Here is a 20,207-nt window from a genome sequence, read left to right as displayed (position 1 = left end):
AGTGAGTCCAGAGAGTGCAATGGCACCACTGGGGATGCACTGCAGTGAGTCCAGAGAGTGCACTGGAACCACTGGGGATGCAGTACAGTGAGTCCAGAGAGTGCACTGGCACCACTGGGGATGCAGTACAGTGAGTCCAGAGAGTGCACTGGCACCACTGGGGATGCACTGCAGTGAGTCCAGAGAGTGCACTGGCACCACTGGGGATGCAGTGCAGTGAGTCCAGAGATTGCACTGGCACCACTGGGGATGTAGTGCAGTGAGTCCAGAGAGTGCACTGGCACCACTGGGGATGCAGTGCAGTGAGTCCAGAGAGTGCACTGGCACCACTGGGGATGCAGTGCAGTGAGTCCAGAGAGTGCACTGGCAACACTGGGGATGCAGTACAGTTTGTCCAGAGAGTGCACTGGCACCACTGGGGATGCAGTGCAGTGAGTCCAGAGAGTGCACTGGCACCACTGGGGATGCACTTCAGTGACTCCAGAGAGTGCACTGGCACCACTGGGGATGCAGTGCAGTGAGTCCAAAGACTTCACTGGCACCACTGGGGATGCAGTGCAGTGAGTCCAGAGAGTGCACTGGCACCACTGGGGATGCAGTGAAGTGAGTGCAGAGAGTGCACTGGCACCACTGGGGATGCAGTGCAGTGAGTCCAGAGAGTGCACTGGCACCACTGGGGATGCAGTGCCGTGAGTCCAGAGAGTGCACTGGCACCACTGGGGATGCAGTGCAGTGAGTCCAGAGAGTGCACTGGCACCACTGTGGATGCAGTGCAGTGAGTCCAGTGAGTGTACTGGCACCACTGGGGATGCACTGCATTGAGCCCAGAGAGTGCACTGGCACCACTGAGAATGCACTTCAGTGAGTCCAGAGAGTGCACTGGCACCACTGGGGATGCAGTGCAGTGAGTCCAGAGAGTTCACTGGCACCACTGGCGATGCACTGCAGTGAGTCCAGAGAGTGCACTGGCACCACTGGGGATGCACTGCAGTGAGTCCAGAGAGTGCACTGGCACCACTGGGGTTGCAGTGCAGTGAGTCCAGAGACTTCACTGGCACCACTGGGAATGCAGAGAAGTGAGTCCAGAGAGTGCACTGGCACCACTGGGGATGCAGTGCAGTCAGTCCAGTGAGTGTACTGGCACAACTGGGGATGCAGTGCAGTGAGTCCAGAGAGTGCACTGGCACCACTGGAGATGCGGTCCAGAGAGTCCAGTGAATGCACTGGCAGCACTGGGGATGCAGTGCAGTGAGTCCAGAGAGTGCACTGGCACCATTGGTGATGCAGTATAGTGAGTCCAGAGAGTGCACTGGCACCACTGGGGATGCAGTGCAGTGAGTCCAGAGAGTGCACTGGCACCACTGGGGATGCAGTACAGTGAGTCCACAGAGTGCACTGGACCAGTGGGGATGCAGTACAATGAGTCCAGAGAGTGCACTGGCACCACTGGGGATGCAGTGCAGTGAGTCCAGAGAGTGCACTGGCACCACTGAGAATGCACTTCAGTGACTCCAGAGAGTGCACTGGCACCACTGGGGATGCACTGCAGTGAGTTCAAAGACTTCACTGGAACCACTGGGGATGCAGTGCAGTGAGTCCAGAGTGTGCACTGGCACCACTGGGGATGCAGTGAAGTGAGTGCAGAGAGTGCACTGGCACCACTGGGGATGCAGTGCAGTGAGTCCACAGAGTGTACTGGCACCACTGGGGATGCAGTGCATTGAGCACAGAGAGTGCACTGTCAGCACTGGAGATGCAGTACAGTGAGTCCAGTGAATGCACTGGAACCACAGGGGATGCAGTGCAGTGAGTCCAGAGAGTGCACTGGCACCACTGGGGATGCAGTGCAGTAAGTCCAGAGAGTGCACTGGCACCACCGATGATGCAGTACAGTGAGTCCAGTGAGTGCACTGGCACCACTGGGGATGTAGTGCAGTGACTCGAGAGAGTGCACTGGCACCACTGGGGATGCAGTGCAGTGAGTCCAGAGAGTACACTGGCACCACTGGTGATGCAGTGCAGTGAGTCCAGAGAGTGCACTGGCACCACTGGGGATGCAGTGCAGTGAGTCCCGAGAGTGCACTGGCACCACCGGGGATGCAGTGCAGTGAGTCCAGAGAGTGCACTGGCACTACTGGGGATGCAGGGCAGTGAGTCCAGAGAGTGCACTGGCACCACTGGGGATGCAGTGCAGTGAGTCCAGAGAGTTCACTGGCACCACTGGGGATGCAGTGCAGTGAGTCCAGAGAGTGCACTGGCACCACTGGGGATGCAGTGCAGTGAGTCCAAAGACTTCACTGGCACCACTGGGAATGCAGTGCAGTGAGTCCAGAGAGTGCACTGGCACCACTGGGGATGCACTACAGTAAGTCCAGAGATTGCACTGGCACCACTGGGGATGCAGTGCAGTGAGTCCAGAGAGTGCACTGGCACCACTGGGGATGCACTGCAGTGAGTCCAGAGAGTGCACTGGCACCACTGGGGCTTCAGTGCAATGAGTCCAGAGAGTGCACTGGCACCACTGGGGATGCACTGCAGTGAGTCCAGAGAGTGCAGTGGCACCACTGGGGATGCAGTGCAGTGAGTCCAGAGAGTGCACTGGACCAGTGGGGATGCAGTATAGTGAGTCCACAGAGTGCACTGGCACCACTGGGGATGCACTGCAGTGAGTCCAGAGAGTGCACTGGCACCATTGGGGATGCACTTCAGTGACTCCAGAGACTGCACTGGCACCACTGGGGATGCACCTCAGTGAGTCCAGAGAGTGCACTGGCACCACTGGGGATGCACTGCAGTGAGTCCAGAGAGTGCACTGGCCCCATGGGGATGCAGTGCAGTGTGTCCAGAGAGTGCACTGGCACCACTGGGGATGCACTGCAGTGAGTCCAGAGAGTGCACTGGCACCCCTGGGGATGCACTTCAGTGAGTCCAGAGAGTGCAATGGCACCACTGGGGATGCACTGCAGTGAGTCCAGAGAGTGCACTGGAACCACTGGGGATGCAGTACAGTGAGTCCAGAGAGTGCACTGGCACCACTGGGGATGCAGTACAGTGAGTCCAGAGAGTGCACTGGCACCACTGGGGATGCACTGCAGTGAGTCCAGAGAGTGCACTGGCACCACTGGGGATGCAGTGCAGTGAGTCCAGAGATTGCACTGGCACCACTGGGGATGTAGTGCAGTGAGTCCAGAGAGTGCACTGGCACCACTGGGGATGCAGTGCAGTGAGTCCAGAGAGTGCACTGGCACCACTGGGGATGCAGTGCAGTGAGTCCAGAGAGTGCACTGGCAACACTGGGGATGCAGTACAGTTTGTCCAGAGAGTGCACTGGCACCACTGGGGATGCAGTGCAGTGAGTCCAGAGAGTGCACTGGCACCACTGGGGATGCACTTCAGTGACTCCAGAGAGTGCACTGGCACCACTGGGGATGCAGTGCAGTGAGTCCAAAGACTTCACTGGCACCACTGGGGATGCAGTGCAGTGAGTCCAGAGAGTGCACTGGCACCACTGGGGATGCAGTGAAGTGAGTGCAGAGAGTGCACTGGCACCACTGGGGATGCAGTGCAGTGAGTCCAGAGAGTGCACTGGCACCACTGGGGATGCAGTGCCGTGAGTCCAGAGAGTGCACTGGCACCACTGGGGATGCAGTGCAGTGAGTCCAGAGAGTGCACTGGCACCACTGTGGATGCAGTGCAGTGAGTCCAGTGAGTGTACTGGCACCACTGGGGATGCACTGCATTGAGCCCAGAGAGTGCACTGGCACCACTGAGAATGCACTTCAGTGAGTCCAGAGAGTGCACTGGCACCACTGGGGATGCAGTGCAGTGAGTCCAGAGAGTTCACTGGCACCACTGGCGATGCACTGCAGTGAGTCCAGAGAGTGCACTGGCACCAATGGGGATGCAGTGCAGTGAGTCCAGAGAGTGCACTGGCACCACTGGTGATGCACTGCAGTGAGTCCAGAGATTGCACTGGCACCACTGGGGATGCAGTACAGTGAGTCCACAGAGTGCACTGGCACCACTGGGAATGCAGTACAGTGAGTCCAGAGAGTGCACTGGCACCACTGGGGATGCAGTGCAGTGAGTCCAGAGATTGCACTGGCACCACTGGGCATGCAGTGCAGTGAGTCCAGAGACTTCACTGGCACCACTGGGGATGCAGTGCAGTGAGTCCAGAGAGTGCACTGTCAGCACTGGAGATGCAGTGCAGTGAGTCCAGAGAGTGCACTGGCACCACTGGGGATGCACTGCAGTGAGTCCAGAGAGTACACTGGCACCACTGGGGATGCAGTACAGTGAGTCCAGAGAGTGCACTGGCACCACTGGGGATGCACTGCAGTGAGTCCAGAGAGTGCACTGGCACCACTGGGGATGCAGTGCAGTGAGTCCAGAGAGTGCACTGGCACCACTGGGGATGCAGTGCAGTGAGTCCAGAGAGTGCACTGGCACCACTGGGGATGCGGTACCGGGAGTCCAGAGAGTGCTTTGGCACCACTGGGGATGCACTGCAGTGAGTCCAGAGAGTGCACTGGCACCACTGGGGATGCAGTGCAGTGAGTCCAGAGAGTGCTCTGTCACCACTAGGGATACAGTACAGTAGGTCCACAGAGTGCACTGGCACCACTGGGGATGCAGTGCAGTGAGTCCAGAGAGTGCACTGGCACCACTGGGGATGCACTGCAGTGAGTCCAGAGAGTGCACTGGCACCACTGGAGATGCGGTCCAGTGAGTCCAGTGAATGCACTGGCAGCATTGGGGATGCAGTGCAGTGAGTCCAGAGAGTGCACTGGCACCATTGGTGATGCAGTATAGTGAGTCCAGAGAGTGCACTGGCACCACTGGGGATGCAGTGCAGTGAGTCCAGAGAGTGCACTGGCACCACTGGGGATGCAGTACAGTGAGTCCAGAGAGTGCACTGGCACCACTGGGGATGCAATGCAGTGAGTCCAGAGAGTGCACTGGCACCACTGGGGATGCAGTGCAGTGAGTCCAGAGAGTGCACTGGCACCACTGGGGATGCAGTGCAGTGAGTCCAGAGAGTGCACTGGCACCACTGAGAATGCACTTCAGTGAGTCCAGAGAGTGCACTGGCACCACTGGGGATGCAGTGCAGTGAGTCCAGAGAGTTCACTGGCACCACTGGCGATGCACTGCAGTGAGTCCAGAGAGTGCACTGGCACCACTGGGGATGCAGTGCAGTGAGTCCCGAGAGTGCACTGGCACCACCGGGGATGCAGTGCAGTGAGTCAAGAGAGTGCACTGGCACCACTGCGGATGCACTGCAGTGAGTCCAGAGAGTACACTGGCACTACTGGGGATGCAGTGCAGTGAGTCCAGAGAGTGCACTGGCACCACTGAGGATGCAGTGCAGTGAGTCCAGAGAGTTCACTGGCACCACTGGGGATGCAGTGCAGTGAGTCCACAGAGTGCACTGGCACCACTGGGGATGCAGTGCAGTGAGTCCAGAGACTTCACTGGCACCACTGGGAATGCAGAGAAGTGAGTCCAGAGAGTGCACTGGCACCACTGGGGATGCAGAGCGGTGAGTCCAGAGAGTGCACTGGCATCACTGGGGATGCACTACAGTGAGTCCAGATATTGCACTGGCACCAATGGGGATGCAGTGCAGTGAGTCCAGAGAGTGCACTGGCTCCACTGGGGATGCAGTGCAGTGAGTCCAGAGAGTGCACTGGCACCACTAAGGCTTCAGTGCAGTGAGTCCAGAGAGTGCACTGGCACCACTGGGGTTGCACTGCAGTGAGTCCAGAGAGTGCACTGGCACCACTGGGGATGCAGTGCAGTGAGTCCAGAGAGTGCACTGGACCAGTGGGCTAGCAGTACAGTGAGTCCAGAGAGTGCACTGGCACCACTGGGGATGCAGTGCAGTGAGTCCAGAGAGTGCACTGGCACCTCTGAGAATGCAGTACAGTGAGTCCAGAGAGTGCACTGGCACCAATGGGGATGCACATCAGTGAGTCCAGAGAGTGCACTGGCACCACTGGGGATGCAGTGCAGTGAGTCCAGAGAGTGCACTGGCACCACTGGGGATGCAGTGCAGTGAGTCCAGAGAGTGCACTGGCACCACTGGGGATGCACTGCAGTGAGTCCAGAGAGTGCACTGGCACCACTGGGGATGCAGTGCAGTGAGTCCAAAGACTTCACTGGCACCACTGGGGATGCAGTGCAGTGAGTCCAGAGAGTGCACTGGCACCACTGGGTATGCAGTGCAGTGAGTCCAGAGATTGCACTGGCACCACTGGGGATGCACTGCAGTGAGTCCAGAGAGTGCACTGGCACCACTGGGGATGCAGTGCAGTGAGTCCAGAGAGTGCACTGGCACCACTGGGGATGCACTGCAGTGAGTCCAGAGAGTGCACTGGCACCACTGGGGATGCAGTGCAGTGAGTCCAGAGATTGCACAGGCACCACTGGGGATGCAGTGCAGTGAGTCCAGAGAGTGCCCTGGCACCACTGGGGATGCAGTGCAGTGAGTCCAGAGAGTGCACTGGCACCACTGGGGATGCAGTACAGTGAGTCCAGAGAGTGCACTGGCACCAATGGGGATGCAGTGCAGTGAGTCCAAAGACTTCACTGGCACCACTGGGGATGCAGTGCAGTGAGTCCAGAGAGTGCACTGGCGCCACTGGGGATGCAGTGCAGTGAGTCCACAGAGTGCACTGGCACCACTGGGGATGCAGTGCAGTGAGTCCAGAGAGTGCACTGGCACCACTGGGGATGCACTTCAGTGAGTCCAGAGAGTGCACTGGCACCACTGGGGATGCATTGCAGTGAGTCCAGAGAGTGCACTGGCACCATTGGGTATGCAGTACAGTGAGTCCAGAGAGTGCACTGGCACCACTGGGGATGCAGTGCAGTGAGTCCAGAGAGTGCACTGGCACCACTGGGGATGCAGTACAGTGAGTCCAGAGAGTTCACTGGCACCACTGGGGATGCACTGCAGTGAGTCCAGAGAGTGCACTGGCACCACTGGGGATGCAGTGCAGTGAGTCCAGAGAGTGCACTGGCACCACTGGTGATGCCCTGCAGTGAGTCCAGAGATTGCACTGGCACCACTGGTGATGCAGTACAGTGAGTCCACAGAGTGCACTGGCACCAATGGGGATGCACTGCAGTGAGTCCACAGAGTGCACTGGCACATGTGGGGATGCACTGCAGTGAGTGCAGAGAGTGCACTGGCACCACTGGGGATGCAGTGACGTGAGTCCAGAGAGTGCACTGGCACAACTGGGGATGCACTGCAGTCATTCCAGAGAGTGCACTGGAACCACAGGGGATGCGGTGCAGTGAGTCCAGAGAGTGCACTGGCACCACTGGGGATGCAGTGCAGTGAGTCCAGAGAGTGCACTGGCACCACTGGGGATGCGGTACCGGGAGTCCAGAGAGTGCTTTGGCACCACTGGGGATGCACTGCAGTGAGTCCAGAGAGTGCACTGGCACCAATGGGGATGCAGTGCAGTGAGTCCAGAGAGTGCACTGTCACCAGTGGGGATGCACTGCAGTGAGCCCAGAGAGTGCACTGGCACCAGTGGAGATGCGGTCCAGTGAGTCCAGTGAATGCACGGGCAGCACTGGGGATGCAGTGCAGTGAGTCCAGAGAGTGCACTGGCACCATTGGTGATGCAGTATAGTGAGTCCAGAGAGTGCACTGGCACCACTGGGGATGCAGTGCAGTGAGCCCAGAGAGTGCACTGGCACCACTGGGGATGCAGTACAGTGAGTCCACAGAGTGCACTGGACCAGTGGGGATGCAGTACAATGAGTCCAGAGAGTGCACTGGCACCACTGGGGATGCAGTGCAGTGAGTCCAGAGAGTGCACTGGCACCATTGGTGATGCAGTGCAGTGAGTCCACAGAGTGTACTGGCACCACTGGGGATGCAGTGCAGTGAGCACAGAGAGTGCACTGGCACCACTGGAGATGCAGTACAGTGAGTCCAGTGAATGCACTGGAACCACTGGGGATGCAGTGCAGTGAGTCCAGAGAGTGCACTGGCAGCACTGGTGATGCTGTACTGTGAGTCCAGTGAGTGCACTGGCTCCACTGGGCCTGCAGTGCAGTGAGTCCAGAGAGTGCACTGGCACCACTGGGGATACAGTGCAGTAAGTCCAGAGAGTGCACTGGCACCACCGATGATGCAGTACAGTGAGTCCAGTGAGTGCATTGGCACCACTGGGGATGCAGTGCAGTGAGTCCAGAGAGTGCACTGGCAGCACTGGGAATGCAGTGCAGTGAGTCCAGAGAGTACACTGGCACCACTGGTGATGCAGTGCAGTGAGTCCAGAGAGTGCACTGGCACCACTGGGGATGCAGTGCAGTCAGTCCCGAGAGTGAACTGGCACCACTGGGGATGCAGTGCAGTGAGTCCAGAGATTGCACTGGCACCACTGGGGATGCACTGCAGTGAGTCCAGAGAGTGCACTGGCACTACTGGGGATGCAGTGCAGTGAGTCCAGAGAGTGCACTGGCACCACTGGGGATGCAGTGAAGTGAGTCCAGAGAGTTCACTGGCACCACTGGCGATGCACTGCAGTGAGTCCAGAGAGTGCACTGGCACCACTGGGGATGCAGTGCAGTGAGTCCAGAGACTTCACTGGCACCACTGGGAATGCAGAGAAGTGAGTCCAGAGAGTGCACTGGCACCACTGGGGATGCAGTGCAGTCAGTCCAGTGAGTGTACTGGCACAACTGGGGATGCAGTGCAGTGAGTCCAGAGAGTGCACTGGCACCACTGGAGATGCGGTCCAGAGAGTCCAGTGAATGCACTGGCAGCACTGGGGATGCAGTGCAGTGAGTCCAGAGAGTGCACTGGCACCATTGGTGATGCAGTATAGTGAGTCCAGAGAGTGCACTGGCACCACTGGGGATGCAGTGCAGTGAGTCCAGAGAGTGCACTGGCACCACTGGGGATGCAGTACAGTGAGTCCACAGAGTGCACTGGACCAGTGGGGATGCAGTACAATGAGTCCAGAGAGTGCACTGGCACCACTGGGGATGCAGTGCAGTGAGTCCATAGAGTGCACTGGCACCACTGAGAATGCACTTCAGTGACTCCAGAGAGTGCACTGGCACCACTGGGGATGCACTGCAGTGAGTTCAAAGACTTCACTGGAACCACTGGGGATGCAGTGCAGTGAGTCCAGAGTGTGCACTGGCACCACTGGGGATGCAGTGAAGTGAGTGCAGAGAGTGCACTGGCACCACTGGGGATGCAGTGCAGTGAGTCCACAGAGTGTACTGGCACCACTGGGGATGCAGTGCATTGAGCACAGAGAGTGCACTGTCAGCACTGGAGATGCAGTACAGTGAGTCCAGTGAATGCACTGGAACCACAGGGGATGCAGTGCAGTGAGTCCAGAGAGTGCACTGGCACCACTGGGGATGCAGTGCAGTAAGTCCAGAGAGTGCACTGGCACCACCGATGATGCAGTACAGTGAGTCCAGTGAGTGCACTGGCACCACTGGGGATGTAGTGCAGTGACTCGAGAGAGTGCACTGGCACCACTGGGGATGCAGTGCAGTGAGTCCAGAGAGTACACTGGCACCACTGGTGATGCAGTGCAGTGAGTCCAGAGAGTGCACTGGCACCACTGGGGATGCAGTGCAGTGAGTCCCGAGAGTGCACTGGCACCACCGGGGATGCAGTGCAGTGAGTCCAGAGAGTGCACTGGCACTACTGGGGATGCAGGGCAGTGAGTCCAGAGAGTGCACTGGCACCACTGGGGATGCAGTGCAGTGAGTCGAGGCGACCGGCTCCGGGGCAGACGCGTGCTGCAGCGGAGCGCGGGATCGGGACAGGCAGGGCTATTTTTCGGGCATCGAGCCTACGTGAGGGAGCCGCCAGGCACCGGCAGCCCTCGTGAGGGAGGCTGACGAGGCGTAGGCGGGGCCAGCAGCGTCAGCGACAGCGTCAGCGACAGCGTCAGCGGCGGGCCTTTTAAATCGGGCACCACCGCCTTTTCAGAGCCACTTGCCGAGGCGACCGGCTCCGGGGCAGACGCGTGCTGCAGCGGAGCGCGGGATCGGGACAGGCAGGGCTATTTTTCGGGCATCGAGCCTACGTGAGGGAGCCGCCAGGCACCGGCAGCCCTCGTGAGGGAGGCTGACGAGGCGTAGGCGGGGCCAGCAGCGTCAGCGTCAGCGACAGCGTCAGCGACAGCGTCAGCGGCGGGCCTTTTAAATCGGGCACCACCGCCTTTTCAGAGCCACTTGCCGAGGCGACCGGCTCCGGGGCAGACGCGTGCTGCAGCGGAGCGCGGGATCGGGACAGGCAGGGCTATTTTTCGGGCATCGAGCCTACGTGAGGGAGCCGCCAGGCACCGGCAGCCCTCGTGAGGGAGGCTGACGAGGCGTAGGCGGGGCCAGCAGCGTCAGCGTCAGCGACAGCGTCAGCGACAGCGTCAGCGGCGGGCCTTTTAAATCGGGCACCACCGCCTTTTCAGAGCCACTTGCCGAGGCGACCGGCTCCGGGGCAGACGCGTGCTGCAGCGGAGCGCGGGATCGGGACAGGCAGGGCTATTTTTCGGGCATCGAGCCTACGTGAGGGAGCCGCCAGGCACCGGCAGCCCTCGTGAGGGAGGCTGACGAGGCGTAGGCGGGGCCAGCAGCGTCAGCGTCAGCGACAGCGTCAGCGACAGCGTCAGCGGCGGGCCTTTTAAATCGGGCACCACCGCCTTTTCAGAGCCACTTGCCGAGGCGACCGGCTCCGGGGCAGACGCGTGCTGCAGCGGAGCGCGGGATCGGGACAGGCAGGGCTATTTTTCGGGCATCGAGCCTACGTGAGGGAGCCGCCAGGCACCGGCAGCCCTCGTGAGGGAGGCTGACGAGGCGTAGGCGGGGCCAGCAGCGTCAGCGTCAGCGACAGCGTCAGCGACAGCGTCAGCGGCGGGCCTTTTAAATCGGGCACCACCGCCTTTTCAGAGCCACTTGCCGAGGCGACCGGCTCCGGGGCAGACGCGTGCTGCAGCGGAGCGCGGGATCGGGACAGGCAGGGCTATTTTTCGGGCATCGAGCCTACGTGAGGGAGCCGCCAGGCACCGGCAGCCCTCGTGAGGGAGGCTGACGAGGCGTAGGCGGGGCCAGCAGCGTCAGCGTCAGCGACAGCGTCAGCGACAGCGTCAGCGGCGGGCCTTTTAAATCGGGCACCACCGCCTTTTCAGAGCCACTTGCCGAGGCGACCGGCTCCGGGGCAGACGCGTGCTGCAGCGGAGCGCGGGATCGGGACAGGCAGGGCTATTTTTCGGGCATCGAGCCTACGTGAGGGAGCCGCCAGGCACCGGCAGCCCTCGTGAGGGAGGCTGACGAGGCGTAGGCGGGGCCAGCAGCGTCAGCGTCAGCGACAGCGTCAGCGACAGCGTCAGCGGCGGGCCTTTTAAATCGGGCACCACCGCCTTTTCAGAGCCACTTGCCGAGGCGACCGGCTCCGGGGCAGACGCGTGCTGCAGCGGAGCGCGGGATCGGGACAGGCAGGGCTATTTTTCGGGCATCGAGCCTACGTGAGGGAGCCGCCAGGCACCGGCAGCCCTCGTGAGGGAGGCTGACGAGGCGTAGGCGGGGCCAGCAGCGTCAGCGTCAGCGACAGCGTCAGCGACAGCGTCAGCGGCGGGCCTTTTAAATCGGGCACCACCGCCTTTTCAGAGCCACTTGCCGAGGCGACCGGCTCCGGGGCAGACGCGTGCTGCAGCGGAGCGCGGGATCGGGACAGGCAGGGCTATTTTTCGGGCATCGAGCCTACGTGAGGGAGCCGCCAGGCACCGGCAGCCCTCGTGAGGGAGGCTGACGAGGCGTAGGCGGGGCCAGCAGCGTCAGCGACAGCTCCTCCCCCCGGCCGTTCAAAGGCAGCCCTTAGGGAGCGCGAGCGACCAGGAGCGCGGCGAACAGGGCCGGCAAACAGGGAGCGACGCGGTGGGAGCGACGCGGCAGTTAGCGAGGCAGTTGGCGCAGGCAGGGCGGGCAGGCAGGGCGGAGCGCTCACACCCGCCCATAGGGACAACTCCTCTAACGGCACTCTCCTGTCAGCTGGGCTGCGATGGTCTCCACCAGGCACGGTGCTTTCTCTAGGAAGTCAGTGCACACCCAGACCGACTGCCCGTCCAAACATGCGGCAGTTCAGGTCTCCGGATGCGGGGAGTGTCTGAGCCTCTTGCTGCCATCGGCGGGGGGCAGAGAGACTGCTTGCCTGAGGTGCGAGCAGGTGGACGACCTGGTCCGCATGGTGGCAGAGCTCAAGGAGGAGGTGCAGAGGCTGAGGGATATCAGGGAGTGCGAGCGGGAGATAGACTGGTGGAGCGACTCCCTGCAGGACCGGAGGGAGAGGGACCAGGGTGAGACGCCCCAAAGGGGGGTGGACCCCCTGCCCTGTTGCCATCGGGCAGAGGGAGGGGACCTGCGAGTTGAGGAGGAATGGAGACAGGTCCCTGCTCGACCTCGCAGGAGATGCCCTCCCCTTCCGGCGCCGCCTTCCCAGGTGCCCTTGAACAATAGGTTTGAGGCCCTGGGGCTCGAGAGACCCGTGGGTGAGGATGAGGTAGGAAGCCTACCCGGGAGGATGCCTGAGGTGAGGAAGTTGACTCCACGCCTCAGGACTGCCTCCACCAAGAAAGAAAGAAGGGTGATTGTTGTGGGCGACTCCCTCCTCAGGGGAACGGAGGGCCCTATTTGTCGGCCTGACCCCACACGTAGGGAAGTCTGCTGCCTCCCTGGGGCCAGGGTCAGAGACATTACCAGGAAGCTTCCAAACCTGGTTCGCCCCTCTGACTATTACCCGCTTTTGATAGTCCAGGCTGGCAGCGATGATGTTGAAAAGAGAAGCCTCAGGGCCATCAAACAGGACTATAGGGGGCTGGGACGATTGGTGGAGGGAGCGGGAGTGCAGGTGGTGTTTTCGTCCATCCCTACGGGGGAAGGGAGAGGCACGGAGAGGACATGGAAAGCTCATGTGGTTAATAGGTGGCTCAGAGGCTGGTGCCAGCATAGAAATTTTGGGTTTTTTCACCATGGGGAGCTTTACTCGGCACCCGGCCTGATGGCCCCAGATGGGTCTCTATCTCCAAGGGGAAAACGGATCCTAGGCCAGGAGCTGGCGGGGCTCATAGAGAGAGCTTTAAACTAGGTAAGAAGGGGGACGGGGCTCAAACAAGGCTTGTTGGAGCTGTGCCGGGGGAAACAATGGCTAGGCTGGGGAAGAAGGCGATGGCCCAGCTGAAGTGCATCTACACTAATGCACGCAGCATGGGTAACAAACAGGAGGAGCTGGAAGCCATTGTGCAGCAGGCAGGCTACGACTTGGTTGCCATCACGGAGACGTGGTGGGACCGCTCCCACGACTGGAGTGCTGCAATGCCTGGCTATCGGCTCTTCAGGAGGGACAGGCAGCACAGACGGGGTGGTGGCGTGGCTCTCTACATTAGAGAATCTTTTGATGTTGTGGAACTCCAGGCTGGGAATGATAAGGTTGAATCCCTGTGGGTTAGGATCCGCGGGAAGGCCGGCAAGGCTAGCATCCTGGTCGGGGTCTGTTATAGACCGCCGAACCAGGATGAGGAGACGGATGAGGAGTTTTATAGGCAACTGACAGAAGTTGCAAAATCGTCGGCGCTTGTCCTCGTGGGGGACTTCAACTTCCCGGACATATCCTGGAAACACAACACGGCACAGAGAAAGCAGTCTAGGAGGTTTCTGGAGAGCGTGGGAGATAGCTTCCTGACGCAGCTGGTCAGTGAACCTACCAGGGGTGGTGCCCCGCTAGACCTTCTCTTCACAAACAGAGAAGGACTGGTGGGAGATGTGGTGGTCGGAAGCTGTCTGGGGCAGAGTGACCACGAAATGGTAGAGTTCTCTATTCTTGGCGAGGCCAGGAAGGGGACCAGTAAAACTGCTGTCTTGGACTTCCGGAGGGCTGACTTTGAGCTGCTCAGGACACTGGTTGGCCGAGTCCCTTGGGAGGCGGTTCTGAAGGGCAGAGGAGTCCAGGAAGGCTGGGCGCTCCTCAAGAAGGAAATCGTGATGGCACAGGAGCGGTCCGTCCCCACGTGCCCAAAGATGAGCCGGCGTGGAAGAAGACCGGCCTGGCTCAACAGAGAGTTGCGGCTGGAGCTTAGCAGAAAAAAGAGGGTTTATAATCTTTGGAAAAAAGGGCAGGCCACTGAGGAGGACTACAAGGATGTAGCGAGGCTGTGCAGGGAGAAAATTAGAAAGGCCAAAGCTCATCTGGAGCTCAATCTGGCTACTGCCGTTAAAGACAACAAAAAATCCTTTTACAAATACATCAACGCGAAACGGAGGACTAGGGAGAATCTCCATCCTTTACTGGATGCGAGGGGAAACCTAGTTACTAAGGATGAGGAAAAGGCTGAGGTGCTTAATGCCGCCTTTGCCTCAGTCTTTAGCGGCAATACCGGTTGTACTCCGGACACCCAGTGCCCTGAGCTGGTGGAAGGGGATGGGGAGCTGGATGTGGCCTTGGCTATCCATGAGGAAATGGTTGGCGACCTGCTACGGAGCTTGGATGTGCGCAAGTCGATGGGGCCGGATGGGATCCACCCAAGGGTACTGAGAGAACTGGCGGAGGAGCTGGCTGAGCCGCTTTCCATCATTTATCGGCAGTCCTGGCTATCGGGGGAGGTCCCGGTTGACTGGCGGCTAGCCAATGTGACGCCTATCTATAAGAAGGGCCGCAGGGCAGACCCGGGGAACTATAGGCCTGTCAGTTTGACCTCAGTGCCGGGGAAGCTCATGGAGCAGATTATCTTGAGGGTCATCACGCGGCACTTGCAGGGCAAGCAGGCGATCAGGCCCAGTCAGCACGGGTTTATGAAGGGCAGGTCCTGCTTGACGAACCTGATCTCCTTCTATGACCAAGTGACGCGCTTGGTGGATGAGGGAAAGGCTGTGGACGTGGTCTACCTTGACCTCAGTAAGGCTTTTGACACCGTTCCCCACAACATCCTCCTCAAGAAACTGGCTGCTCGGGGCTTGGACTGGCGTACGCTTCGCTGGGTTAGAAACTGGCTGGATGGCAGGGCCCAGAGAGTTGTGGTGAATGGAGTCAAATCTGGTTGGAGGCCGGTCACTAGTGGAGTCCCCCAGGGCTCGGTACTGGGGCCGGTCCTCTTTAATATCTTTATTGATGATCTGGATGAGGGCGTCCAGTGCACCCTCAGTAAGTTTGCAGATGACACCAAGCTAAGTGCGTGTGTCGATCTGCTCGAGGGCAGGAAGGCTCTGCAGGAGGATCTGGATAGGCTGGAGCGATGGGCTGAGGCCAACTGCATGAAGTTCAACAAGGCCAAGTGCCGGGTCCTGCACCTGGGCTGCAACAACCCCAAGCAGAGCTACAGGCTGGGAGATGAGTGGCTGGAAAGCTGCCTGGCCGAGAAGGACCTGGGAGTATTGGTGGATAGTCGGCTGAATATGAGCCAGCAGTGTGCCCAGGTGGCCAAGAAGGCCAACGGCATCCTGGCCTGTATAAGAAGCAGTGTGGCCAGCAGGTCGAGGGAAGTGATTGTGCCCCTGTACTCGGCTCTGGTGAGGCCGCACCTCGAGTACTGTGTTCAGTTTTGGGCCCCTCGCTACAGGAAGGACATGGACGTGCTCGAGCGAGTCCAGAGAAGGGCGACCAAGCTTGTGAGGGGTCTGGAGAACAAGTCTTACGAGGAGCGGCTGAGGGAGCTGGGCTTGTTCAGCCTGGAGAAGAGGAGGCTCAGGGGCGACCTCATCGCTCTCTACAGTTACCTGAAAGGAGGCTGTAGAGAGGTGGGGGTTGGTCTATTCTCCCACGTGCCTGGTGACAGGACGAGGGGGAATGGGCTAAAGTTGCGACAGGGGAGTTTTAGGTTGGATGTTAGGAAGTATTTCTTTACCGAAAGGGTTATTAAGCATTGGAACGGGCTGCCCAGGGAGGTGGTGGAGTCACCATCCCTGGAGGTCTTTAAAAGACGTTTAGATGTAGAGCTTAGGGATATGGTTTAGTGGAGTACTTAGTGTTAGGTCGGAGGTTGGACTCGATGATCTTGAGGTCTCTTCCAACCTAGAGAAATCTGTGAATCTGTGAATCTGTGAGTCCAGAGAGTTCACTGGCACCACTGGGGATGCAGTGCAGTGAGTCCAGAGAGTGCACTGGCACCACTGGGGATGCAGTGCAGTGAGTCCAAAGACTTCACTGGCACCACTGGGAATGAAGTGCAGTGAGTCCAGAGAGTGCACTGGCACCACTGGGGATGCACTACAGTAAGTCCAGAGATTGCACTGGCACCACTGGGGATGCAGTGCAGTGAGTCCAGAGAGTGCACTGGCACCACTGGGGATGCACTGCAGTGAGTCCAGAGAGTGCACTGGCACCACTGGGGCTTCAGTGCAATGAGTCCAGAGAGTGCACTGGCACCACTGGGGATGCACTGCAGTGAGTCCAGAGAGTGCAGTGGCACCACTGGGGATGCAGTGCAGTGAGTCCAGAGAGTGCACTGGACCAGTGGGGATGCAGTATAGTGAGTCCACAGAGTGCACTGGCACCACTGGGGATGCACTGCAGTGAGTCCAGAGAGTGCACTGGCACCATTGGGGATGCACTTCAGTGACTCCAGAGACTGCACTGGCACCACTGGGGATGCACCTCAGTGAGTCCAGAGAGTGCACTGGCACCACTGGGGATGCACTGCAGTGAGTCCAGAGAGTGCACTGGCCCCATGGGGATGCAGTGCAGTGTGTCCAGAGAGTGCACTGGCACCACTGGGGATGCACTGCAGTGAGTCCAGAGAGTGCACTGGCACCCCTGGGGATGCACTTCAGTGAGTCCAGAGAGTGCAATGGCACCACTGGGGATGCACTGCAGTGAGTCCAGAGAGTGCACTGGAACCACTGGGGATGCAGTACAGTGAGTCCAGAGAGTGCACTGGCACCACTGGGGATGCAGTACAGTGAGTCCAGAGAGTGCACTGGCACCACTGGGGATGCACTGCAGTGAGTCCAGAGAGTGCACTGGCACCACTGGGGATGCAGTGCAGTGAGTCCAGAGATTGCACTGGCACCACTGGGGATGTAGTGCAGTGAGTCCAGAGAGTGCACTGGCACCACTGGGGATGCAGTGCAGTGAGTCCAGAGAGTGCACTGGCACCACTGGGGATGCAGTGCAGTGAGTCCAGAGAGTGCACTGGCAACACTGGGGATGCAGTACAGTTTGTCCAGAGAGTGCACTGGCACCACTGGGGATGCAGTGCAGTGAGTCCAGAGAGTGCACTGGCACCACTGGGGATGCACTTCAGTGACTCCAGAGAGTGCACTGGCACCACTGGGGATGCAGTGCAGTGAGTCCAAAGACTTCACTGGCACCACTGGGGATGCAGTGCAGTGAGTCCAGAGAGTGCACTGGCACCACTGGGGATGCAGTGAAGTGAGTGCAGAGAGTGCACTGGCACCACTGGGGATGCAGTGCAGTGAGTCCAGAGAGTGCACTGGCACCACTGGGGATGCAGTGCCGTGAGTCCAGAGAGTGCACTGGCACCACTGGGGATGCAGTGCAGTGAGTCCAGAGAGTGCACTGGCACCACTGTGGATGCAGTGCAGTGAGTCCAGTGAGTGTACTGGCACCACTGGGGATGCACTGCATTGAGCCCAGAGAGTGCACTGGCACCACTGAGAATGCACTTCAGTGAGTCCAGAGAGTGCACTGGCACCACTGGGGATGCAGTGCAGTGAGTCCAGAGAGTTCACTGGCACCACTGGCGATGCACTGCAGTGAGTCCAGAGAGTGCACTGGCACCACTGGGGATGCACTGCAGTGAGTCCAGAGAGTGCACTGGCACCACTGGGGTTGCAGTGCAGTGAGTCCAGAGACTTCACTGGCACCACTGGGAATGCAGAGAAGTGAGTCCAGAGAGTGCACTGGCACCACTGGGGATGCAGTGCAGTCAGTCCAGTGAGTGTACTGGCACAACTGGGGATGCAGTGCAGTGAGTCCAGAGAGTGCACTGGCACCACTGGAGATGCGGTCCAGAGAGTCCAGTGAATGCACTGGCAGCACTGGGGATGCAGTGCAGTGAGTCCAGAGAGTGCACTGGCACCATTGGTGATGCAGTATAGTGAGTCCAGAGAGTGCACTGGCACCACTGGGGATGCAGTGCAGTGAGTCCAGAGAGTGCACTGGCACCACTGGGGATGCAGTACAGTGAGTCCACAGAGTGCACTGGACCAGTGGGGATGCAGTACAATGAGTCCAGAGAGTGCACTGGCACCACTGGGGATGCAGTGCAGTGAGTCCAGAGAGTGCACTGGCACCACTGAGAATGCACTTCAGTGACTCCAGAGAGTGCACTGGCACCACTGGGGATGCACTGCAGTGAGTTCAAAGACTTCACTGGAACCACTGGGGATGCAGTGCAGTGAGTCCAGAGTGTGCACTGGCACCACTGGGGATGCAGTGAAGTGAGTGCAGAGAGTGCACTGGCACCACTGGGGATGCAGTGCAGTGAGTCCACAGAGTGTACTGGCACCACTGGGGATGCAGTGCATTGAGCACAGAGAGTGCACTGTCAGCACTGGAGATGCAGTACAGTGAGTCCAGTGAATGCACTGGAACCACAGGGGATGCAGTGCAGTGAGTCCAGAGAGTGCACTGGCACCACTGGGGATGCAGTGCAGTAAGTCCAGAGAGTGCACTGGCACCACCGATGATGCAGTACAGTGAGTCCAGTGAGTGCACTGGCACCACTGGGGATGTAGTGCAGTGACTCGAGAGAGTGCACTGGCACCACTGGGGATGCAGTGCAGTGAGTCCAGAGAGTACACTGGCACCACTGGTGATGCAGTGCAGTGAGTCCAGAGAGTGCACTGGCACCACTGGGGATGCAGTGCAGTGAGTCCCGAGAGTGCACTGGCACCACCGGGGATGCAGTGCAGTGAGTCCAGAGAGTGCACTGGCACTACTGGGGATGCAGGGCAGTGAGTCCAGAGAGTGCACTGGCACCACTGGGGATGCAGTGCAGTGAGTCCAGAGAGTTCACTGGCACCACTGGGGATGCAGTGCAGTGAGTCCAGAGAGTGCACTGGCACCACTGGGGATGCAGTGCAGTGAGTCCAAAGACTTCACTGGCACCACTGGGAATGCAGTGCAGTGAGTCCAGAGAGTGCACTGGCACCACTGGGGATGCACTACAGTAAGTCCAGAGATTGCACTGGCACCACTGGGGATGCAGTGCAGTGAGTCCAGAGAGTGCACTGGCACCACTGGGGATGCACTGCAGTGAGTCCAGAGAGTGCACTGGCACCACTGGGGCTTCAGTGCAATGAGTCCAGAGAGTGCACTGGCACCACTGGGGATGCACTGCAGTGAGTCCAGAGAGTGCAGTGGCACCACTGGGGATGCAGTGCAGTGAGTCCAGAGAGTGCACTGGACCAGTGGGGATGCAGTATAGTGAGTCCACAGAGTGCACTGGCACCACTGGGGATGCACTGCAGTGAGTCCAGAGAGTGCACTGGCACCATTGGGGATGCACTTCAGTGACTCCAGAGACTGCACTGGCACCACTGGGGATGCACCTCAGTGAGTCCAGAGAGTGCACTGGCACCACTGGGGATGCACTGCAGTGAGTCCAGAGAGTGCACTGGCCCCATGGGGATGCAGTGCAGTGTGTCCAGAGAGTGCACTGGCACCACTGGGGATGCACTGCAGTGAGTCCAGAGAGTGCACTGGCACCCCTGGGGATGCACTTCAGTGAGTCCAGAGAGTGCAATGGCACCACTGGGGATGCACTGCAGTGAGTCCAGAGAGTGCACTGGAACCACTGGGGATGCAGTACAGTGAGTCCAGAGAGTGCACTGGCACCACTGGGGATGCAGTACAGTGAGTCCAGAGAGTGCACTGGCACCACTGGGGATGCACTGCAGTGAGTCCAGAGAGTGCACTGGCACCACTGGGGATGCAGTGCAGTGAGTCCAGAGATTGCACTGGCACCACTGGGGATGTAGTGCAGTGAGTCCAGAGAGTGCACTGGCACCACTGGGGATGCAGTGCAGTGAGTCCAGAGAGTGCACTGGCACCACTGGGGATGCAGTGCAGTGAGTCCAGAGAGTGCACTGGCAACACTGGGGATGCAGTACAGTTTGTCCAGAGAGTGCACTGGCACCACTGGGGATGCAGTGCAGTGAGTCCAGAGAGTGCACTGGCACCACTGGGGATGCACTTCAGTGACTCC

The 20,207-nt window shown here is 59.3% G+C and overlaps 1 protein-coding gene and 1 long non-coding RNA gene across 3 annotated transcripts in view; both read left to right on the top strand.

Annotated features, from left to right (window-relative positions):
* The window catches only part of LOC308185589, a 656,808-nt gene that overhangs the window by 426,041 nt on the left and 210,560 nt on the right, over positions 1-20,207 (top strand). The gene's annotated exons all lie outside the window — the stretch shown is intronic.
* Positions 15,065-20,207, top strand: part of LOC308185588 (uncharacterized protein) — a 511,248-nt gene continuing 506,105 nt past the window's right edge. The window contains exon 1 of the mRNA XM_080573924.1: positions 15,065-16,080. Within this exon, the coding sequence (XP_080430050.1) occupies positions 15,292-15,990 (699 nt within the window). The 5' untranslated portion in view covers positions 15,065-15,291 and the 3' untranslated portion in view covers positions 15,991-16,080. The remainder of the gene's footprint in view (positions 16,081-20,207) is intronic.

The sequence above is a fragment of the Anser brachyrhynchus genome (assembly GCF_964034855.1).
Source record: "Anser brachyrhynchus genome assembly, chromosome: Z".
Lineage (NCBI taxonomy): Eukaryota > Metazoa > Chordata > Aves > Anseriformes > Anatidae > Anser > Anser brachyrhynchus.
The sequence above is the reverse complement of the archived record's forward strand: the minus strand, read 5'-3'. Positions and strand labels throughout refer to the sequence as shown.